General features: G+C 45.3%; 1 protein-coding gene across 2 annotated transcripts; it reads left to right on the top strand.

Moving 5' to 3' along the window:
* The first annotated feature begins 1,575 nt into the window (after nucleotides 1–1,575).
* On the top strand, nucleotides 1,576–8,207 carry LOC310923597 (smoothelin-like protein 2). 2 transcript variants are annotated; one of them, XM_083885539.1, is made up of 3 exons: nucleotides 1,576–2,531; nucleotides 7,294–7,384; nucleotides 8,096–8,115. In XM_083885539.1, the coding sequence occupies exon 1, from the start codon at nucleotides 2,053–2,055 to the stop codon at nucleotides 2,488–2,490; it is 438 nt and encodes a 145-aa protein (XP_083741665.1). In that variant the 5' UTR covers nucleotides 1,576–2,052; the 3' UTR covers nucleotides 2,491–2,531; nucleotides 7,294–7,384; nucleotides 8,096–8,115. The 2 variants fall into 2 exon arrangements, 1 of the variants encoding a protein (XP_083741665.1); XR_014592643.1 differs by lacking the exon at nucleotides 1,576–2,531 and adding an exon at nucleotides 2,747–3,158 and having other exon boundaries at nucleotides 8,096–8,207.
* Nucleotides 8,208–8,538: the final 331 nt, after the last annotated feature.

Consider the following 8,538-nt stretch of genomic DNA (forward strand, 5'->3'; position numbering starts at 1 on the left):
GGAGGTGTGAATAAGGAACTGGTCTGGGTGAAGTGACTGTAGATTTTTTTTCCACTTCTTCTGCAGTAGAGAGCTTTGAGACAGGTGCTGACAAAAAAAGTCCTACTGCTGAGGCCTTCCCCTTGGCTGGCAGTTTTGTGTAAGCTGGAGCTATCCCAGAGTATCGGGTTGCTTTATGCCATGAAAAGCTAGAACTCTGATCTGGAAAGAATTGGAACAGCCTGTGGAACGCTGTCAGACACACGATCGGATAGTGATTGCTAAGGAGAGGATGACCAGGTCTCAGATACCCGAGATCAGTATTGAGAAAACAAAGTTTGCAGCCATGGCAGCGGCTGTTGTCTCTTAAATGTTACCCTTTACAGGGCTTGGCATCCTTAGGTATAACGGAGATCGTTAGTCCTTCTTGTGGTGAGCGAGCAGGGCCAAAGGAGCTGAATACCTTGCACAAATCAGGGAATGGCTTCTCCTATTGCTGCCTTTGGATGTATGCGATTGCACGTACATCTGCGGACACGTGCCTTGTGCACACTCTGTTGCCTTCTGCCACCGTGATCTCAATGTTACGATAATTCCTGCTATGAGTAAAAAGACACAGAAAAGTTGCCTGTCAGCTATAAGAAGCAACAAAATTTGATTTGCTTGGCTCTGCTAGACCTAACTGAGAATAGGTTGGAAACTTTTTTTCAAAACACCTTTTATCAGAAAGCTGAATTTTCTACTAGATAGTTATTCTGTGATGAAGTGTAAGTTTTCTTTAGTAATTGAAAATATTGTAAAAATGGAAATATTTACCATCCAGGAAGAGTATTTTCCAAAGAATTACACTATTAGGACTATGAGCTGCCAAGATCAATAAACACACACACATATATGTATTTTTAGATAAGGTTGTATATGCTAAGAAATTGCCTGTGAGCTAATGGTAATTGAATTATGTTATTATTGCTTTAGGGTTTTACCCATACTGACTAGGGCAGAACTACAACTTTCCCTGCATATTCCAGGTTTATAGGCTTAGCTACTTGCTGCTGCAAGAGAACTACTATTGCCAACTGTTTAATTTTACCAAAGAAGTTGTAGCTATTTGACATAGAGGGCTGACAGATATAGGCTACTTGATGACACAAATGTCTTTAAAGTATTTCTCAGATTCCTTTTTTCTGTGAGGCTTTTTTTTTGTCTTGTGCTGCAGTAAAGAATATGCTTGAAAGCATTCTGCATCGTGGCTCTGGCTAGTTTGGCAGAAATGTGTCTCTTCCCGCATGCACACAGATTGGATCTGCCAGACGACTTGGCAGCTCAATACTAATGCCCATCGAATTGCAGCCTAGTATGGGAAACGTTTAAGTGTGAACATGCCGGTTATGAGTTTCTGCGCTTTCATGGGCAGCAACTTGGCGGTTTGTCTAAGGGTGTATGTGCGTGCATTTCTGTCTCTATGCCCTCAAAGACCTTTCTCTTTTACTTTTGCCCCCGAGTTCCCGCGAAAGAGACAGCCTGTGCATACTTTCACATGGTCATCGACCAAGCAACTTGGGAAGGCTCTGGTACTAACCGCTCCTCCCCTCGTTCTGTCTCTCTCCTATTCCTTTCCAACCCACATCTCCCACTTCTTCCTTCACCCAGCCCGGCGCTGGCGCCCGCTTCGTGCCGTCTCGCTCCCGCGGCCCCACACCGCAGCCCGCAGCGCCCGGCCCTCTCGGGCCCTAAAGTCCCTGGGCAGCTGTGAATGAGCCCGTGGCCCCGCCCCTTCTCCCGGCTTGTTCCACCATTGCCTCCCCAAATTCCATCTCCCCCTCTGAAGGAGTGAACGCGGAGCGGGGCGGACCTTGCAGCCGCGCCACTCGCGCCGCTTCTGTGCCTCCTGCGCCCCAGGAGAGCGGGCCGTGCCCGGCGGCGCCGGGGGCCGGGTCAGGGCCGCCAGGAGGCACAGGGAGCTCTCGAAGAGAAGGACAGGCGGCGGCGAGCGGGGAGACGATCAGGCTTCCGCCGCTGGCCGCTCCCGAGCCCCTCCGTCCTTGCCCGCGTAGCCTGCGGCCCGTGGACACCATGGCCGGCGAGATCGAGGATCTGAACAGCCGGGAGGCTCAGACCGTCTGTGACGGCCTGGGACGCTATGAGGACATGCTGCGGGGCGCCGTCCGGGACATCCATGTGGACATCCAGCTGTTCAAGCAGGGGGTAGGCCGGCAGGTGGAGGAGGTGCTGCGCCTCGCCAGCCCCCTGGCACACGCTGTCTCTGAGCTGCAGCAGGAGAACCTGCGCCTGCGGGTACAGCTGGAGCGCCTGTCTCGGCAGGTGGAGGCCCTGGGCCGGTCGGCGGGGCTGCCGCAGGACTGGGTGAACGAGGCGGCCGTGGGGCCCGGCTCGCCGGAGCAAGGTTCGGCCGACGACACATTCTCCAGTCGTGCCAAGCTAGCGGTCGCTGGCCAGAGCCAAGTAAGCGGCCTGGGAGACGGCAGGAGGGAGGGCCAAGGGCATGCATAAGAGGATACTTCACGACTGTTGCCAGACTGCGTTGGCACGGGGTAACGTTTAAGGACACGGAGTTCCTCTTCTGCGACGCGGGGTCAGTGGTAGCTAAACTCGCACAGACGTAGTCAGTCATTCCTCCCAGTGATAAAACTTCCTGCAGTGTAACAGAACGTTGTAACGTGTGGCGCATAGAAACACCACTTAGTGGAAAGCTCATCTGGTACTGAGATGTTTTATGTAATCCTTTTTCAGTGTCTGTCTCTGCGAGAAGAGTTGAGAGTTCCTGTGCAAACCTTGATGCCAGGAGAGTACTACCGGACAGTACGCTGTGATTTGGGCACATAAAACCGGGGTACCAGAGACTTGGCTTTCACAGATGACAGCTTGTTTAGACAGCTTGTTTAGGTCCTCTTGGTTAAGCATGTCTTGAGGGGGGTTTAAGACTGTTGAAGCTTAAAAAACTGGTCTGCGGTCTATGCAGACTTGGAGTTAAAAAGTAAAAGCTTGGAAATTAAATTCACTAGAATTGGGAATGAGCAGAGAGTCTGTATTGCATTCCTGCCCTCTTCATTCCTACTGACCCGTGAATGCGGACATTGGGCTTCCTACCTCTGGGTAAAAGGTAAAGCTGCCGTTTGATACATTGTAGAAACTGCCACTTTTCCCCCCATGTGAAAAAGGTAAACACCATCCATACAATTTATAGACTGCTTCCTTTCTGTTCTGCGGAGCTATCCACGCTTGCTTATATTGCAAGGAATAGGTGTAAGCTGGGTGATACGGAAGGGACAAGGGATTGTTGTTCCCCGTTCCATTTCACGGTCTAGTATACTTCCCAGTATGGAGAATCTCGCGTCAATGTTACGGTAATGTCCAGCTTTAGGTATCCGTGTCCATGTTAAAGCTCAGTATGAGCTTTTGTTTGTGTGAGTACCCTCCTGCTTTGCTTTGAGGGTTCAGGGAAGATCAATTAGGTGCTGATCGTTATTCAGTGCCCTCCCAACAATTTAGGTTGGAGAAGTTCCCAAGTTAGCAGAGCTGACCAAAAGGGAATTTCAGTACTGAGAACTATGGGAGGTGCCGCTACAGCTATACACACCAAATTTGTGCGGTGAAAACATGAATTTGTGGGTCAGGTTCTGATGTGGCTGCACACAAATGGCAAAAGAGCGAGCTTTGGTTGCTGTGCCAGTCACCTGCGTTCTCTGTAATGAACACTGTTCCTTCAGTTGATTCCAGTTTCTGGTTATATGACCAAAACATTTCAAATGGAATAACATAAATGGCACTGTGTATGTTTTCAGAAACACGAATATCTATGGTAAAACTGATGATACTTTTATCTTAGTAAATACTTCTACGTAAGTGTGAGATATGAGAAGCAAATAATACTGACCTGGAAATAGCAGCAAACCAAGACGAGCTCTTTTGCTCCCGAAAAGATTTATCAGTTGAATTCCTTTTTACTGTGTGGTTGATGCAGCATTAATTAGATACTGGAGATTCTGAGCATCTTTGGTATCTGAAGCATTATTTTCTAATATTGCTAGATTTTTTCATGGTAATTTAACTGGGGGGGAAAAAATGAATCCAGGGAGTTCCAAGCATAGTTCAGAAGTAAGGACACAAATCTCCATTTAATTTTAATCTGGGTAGTTTCTGCTATGATGTCCTCGAAAGCTGTTATACAGTGGTCTAAAAGCTGGTTTAGGTGAAATTTTAAATGGCCATTAGCTGTTCTGATTTGGAGGTGAGTCTTCCTGTTGGTTTGATACCAGCCTTCAATTCAGCTCTCTTAACTAGACCAGAATCTTGAGAGCTGCTTCCACAAAGGTGGAAAATAGGAGATATTTGAAGAGTTAGTTTTGAAAATCTGGATCGTGGAGCCATACCTGAGCTACTGAGCACTTACAAAAGAAGAGTTTTGATATCTTTTTTGTTGTTCTTGATCTGATTTTACATTTTGGCAGGAGCTTTGCAAGTTATGATATTTCCGTAGTTTTTGTGATTGAGTGTGATGCCTTTGTTAAGAGGGAGGACTAAAAGTACTTTAAGGGTGTTCTGTTTTAAAACCGTCAGAGAAGTTTCTGTCTGTTGGACAGACGGCTGCAGAGAGTCTGCCTGCAGTGGTCAAAGCTGCAGAGAGAGAGAGATAGCTGGCTATGACCACCTATGAAGGTCTAAACGAGTATTTCCCATTGGCTCCCTGGTGACCCAATGGCACCCAGCAGTTAGTCAGCCTGTGAGTAACTGCATAAGACGTGACTCAGGTGTACATAATGACCTACGTATTTCCAGCAAAGATAAGCTTAGAGAGCTGGAGTTGTTCAGCCTGGAGAAGAGAAGGCTTCAGGGAGACTTCATTGCGACCTTTGAGTACTTTAGGGGGCTTACAAAAAGGGGGGTGAGGGACTTGTTTTTGTACAGGCAGATAGCAACAGGACGAGGGGCAATGGTTTTAAACTGAAAGAGGGTGGGTTAGATTGGTTGTTAGGAAGAAACTGTTCATTCAGAGGGTGGTGAAGCACAGGTTGCCCAGGGAAGTTGTGGATGACCCATCCCTGTCAGTGTTTGAGGCCAGAATGGGCTCCCGAGCAACCCAATCTGATGCGTGGAATCCCTGTGCGTGGCAAGGGGTTGAAACAGGGTGATCTTTACTATCCCTTCTGACCCAAACCTTTCTGTGGATGTACTTCTCCTAGATAAACAGCATTTCTAGAGCCGATGACTTTTATTGTGACCCTTGTGGTAGCTGGTGGTTTTATGAAAGACACTGAATGACTGAAATCTCTCATTTGAGAGAGTAGTATCATTTGTGTCTGTCATCCTTCTAGAAATTGACCTTGTTGTGGACAAAATCTTGAAGACATAACAGACATGCACCTTAGAGGTTCAGCGAGGAAATAAGTGATATTTCTTTTGTTTCTAATCTTGTGATCTGGCGCTTACTTTTTCTGAACGTGTTGAGTTTTTGCCACTGGCTTGCAATAATTGCAGCTTCCGGTTATGGATCTCCAAAGTTTATACTTCTTTGCAGCAAAGAAGGAATTCCAGCAGCCCTACAACTATGGAAAGTCTTATCATCCATTACGTGGAGATCTGAGCTACACAGAGATTAGTTCTGCAAGCAGGCTTGGATAAGGCATCTGAAATATTAGTGTTCACTTTCTTTTCTTCAACTTGACCAGTTCTTCGTGTTGTTGTCACATGAGTTGTACAAATGAGTGCTTTTTATTATGAAGTACAGATATATGTAGTTATCACTCTGCTATTTATAATCTATGTGACCACCCCTGATAGAAGTGTTGCTAAACACATGGGTTTGTCAGAATCTTGGCATCTCCAAAGTGGATTTTGAAAGTACTTCAGCCTGACACCACTAAATGCACATCAGAATCTGATCCCACTGTTCTGTCAGCACGTGGGCCTTCTTCCCCATCCTCCAGCCTGGTATCAGTTTATCTTTTGGCACCGTTAGCCAAACCATAGCGGTCGGGTTTGCATGAAATAAGGTAATGCAGGACTTGTCATTGCATTAGAAAGCCAGTGCAGTGTGTAGAATGCTGCGTGACCTTTGCAATGACTATGTCGTTTGACGATTTTACTCACCCACACCTCCCCAGCTTATAAAAGTAGATTGATGTTTACAGCCTGCACAGGCATTCTTCACATTCAGGTCATAATGGCTGACATGAATGGCTAAACGGTTCTAACTGTATACCATGGGTAGATTCTAGGGAGCTGCATTAGCTATGCTTTACATTTCAGTTGTGAATATGGGCAATAATTGTTGACTGGGATCTCAATTGCGCTAAATGCAGCAATAAAAGCTCCGAAGTCCTGACTCTGCATGGTTTCTATAACTAGTATTTGTTGTAATTCTCTCAATCCTGGCAGCTAGTGATAACTGAATGTATTCTCACATAGTACCATTTTCTTGATAAATACAAAAGTTTCAAAATAGTTGGGTTTTTTCCAGAATTTAAAACATGTTGATGCAACTACACAATCAATGAGACTTTTTGTGAACTGCGTGTTGGAGAATTTCTCACTACTAATTGTAGCTCCTGCTTCTTGGAAACTTAACTGCAGTAATCATGCATCCGTGAAGCAGTTTTCTTCTTCCTTTAGTTATGCAGCCAAAAATTGCGCAGTTTCTCGTGGTTTAATGTTCCGCTTCAACCCCCCAAAAACCCCCAGCCCAGCCAGCCAAAAAACTCAAACAAAACCCAAAAAACAAAACGGCAACTTCCCACTAAACCCATGAAAAAATTCCTGGCTGATTTTTCTGGAATTATATTGACAGACATTATGAGGAAAATTTATGCTTTTCCCAGGAAAAAAAAGTTATCCTTACAGAAGTTACAGATTATAATATAATATGTAATGTGCTAGGACTGGAATTACTTTGTAATGCTTGTACAATATGTTTTCACAGTGTAATTTCTTTCTGCAGCAAATAGAAAAAAAAATGCAGAGCAGTATTCCAGGCAATCTCAATCAATTTCTCCACTGTTACACAAGGTCTTCTGTTTATCACCATCACAGTGGATGGTGATACCTTTATCTAATAAAAGATAACACCTCCTAGGTGCTTGGGGTCTGTTAAGGACAAGTGTGTGAAGATTGATTTAAGTTATGCATTGCCAATGTTTTGTATGCAGCCTTGGCTCCTGGGGTTAGGTAATTGTTCCTTTCTTATTTTGAGGTCACTTGCATGAGGAAGATCTGTTCTTGGCAGGTGTTTCTGGATACTCTTCTCACTTTTGTTGCCGTTTGAAATTTAGTTGCCGTGTCTGTTGTCTGTTCTGACAGAGCGTAGACCTGGATGACCACCAGAAACCTGAGTTTAGAAGAGTGTTTAGTTCTTCCATCATTGAAAATGGGCATCGATCTTCATCATCAGGTAGGAACAGGGCATGAAATGAAGCATCACTGCCTGTAAAGTACACGATCTTGTCAGTCATAGAGCAAATCTCACATTTGGGAAGGGTTAGAATTTGCTGTAGTTTCAGGATGGATATTGTCCTGTGGCGCCGACACTTTATTTCATAATTTCGAGTTTAATGTTAAAACTTTGGCTTTACTGTAAAGCATGTGCTATAATGTTTCATAAATTAGAGGCTATTACTGCTGCATTAACTTGAGACACGAGTGATAAGGCCTGCTATGCTGGGTGCCATTGTAGTCTTGCATCCAAAACATCTTGCAAGTCACCCCTCCACTTCCATCATCCGTCAGCGGAGGAAGGACTTAACCATCTCCAGTTTAGAGAGTCATACAGTGTTTCGAAAAACCATGAAAAGAACAAAAATGCTGCTTCCTTAACAGGGGCAGGAGATTGGGAGCGAGGGCTGCGCAGAGGAAGAGAAGCTCACTGAATGCAAATGCTAGTATATTAATGATCTATAGACATTGTTCCTGCTGAGATTCACGTAGAGTAAGTTTGATAGCTGCTAGGATCACTTGCACTAGGGTTGTTTCTGCTACATAGATGGTACAATGTTTCACAGGGGATTAAATCCAATGATTTGTAAAATGTTGCCTGGACATTGGCTTGTAACTTTGTTACAAATCTGCAAGCAAATTTTCTGCCTCTCTCCCGTTTTTTATTCAGGTCAGGCAAAAGTCACTCGTGAACTGACCTGTTTTCAGATGTCGGAACCTTCTTCCCCTGAAGCCCATGCCCCTGCAGTCACCTTACAGATGCCCCACCTTCCTGTTACTGCAGTAACCAGGACATCTGAGAAGTTTTCAGGAGAGAACATCCGTCCAACAGGAACAACTAATACATCTTCTTGCCTGCTGGGACAGGGCAAGAGCACAAATACAGTGGGAGTGAAGTCTTCCAACCAGCCAGGTAAGAGAGAAAAATAACATGCTGAAGCTGCATCCTGCTTCCTTTCTTCAACTGGTGCTGTGAATATTGTTCTGTGACCTAGTGGTAACTATGAAACCTTGCTTTTATGGCTAAATATCCCATTGTGGGACACTCCAGTTTGGAATACTGTGGGTCCTAGCTGGAGCTTTCGGCTGTAATGCCACATCCGCAGACTATTT

The sequence above is a fragment of the Zosterops lateralis genome (genome assembly GCF_965231275.1).
Source record: "Zosterops lateralis genome assembly, contig: HAP1_HAP1_SCAFFOLD_132, whole genome shotgun sequence".
NCBI classification, from domain to species: Eukaryota; Metazoa; Chordata; class Aves; order Passeriformes; family Zosteropidae; genus Zosterops; species Zosterops lateralis.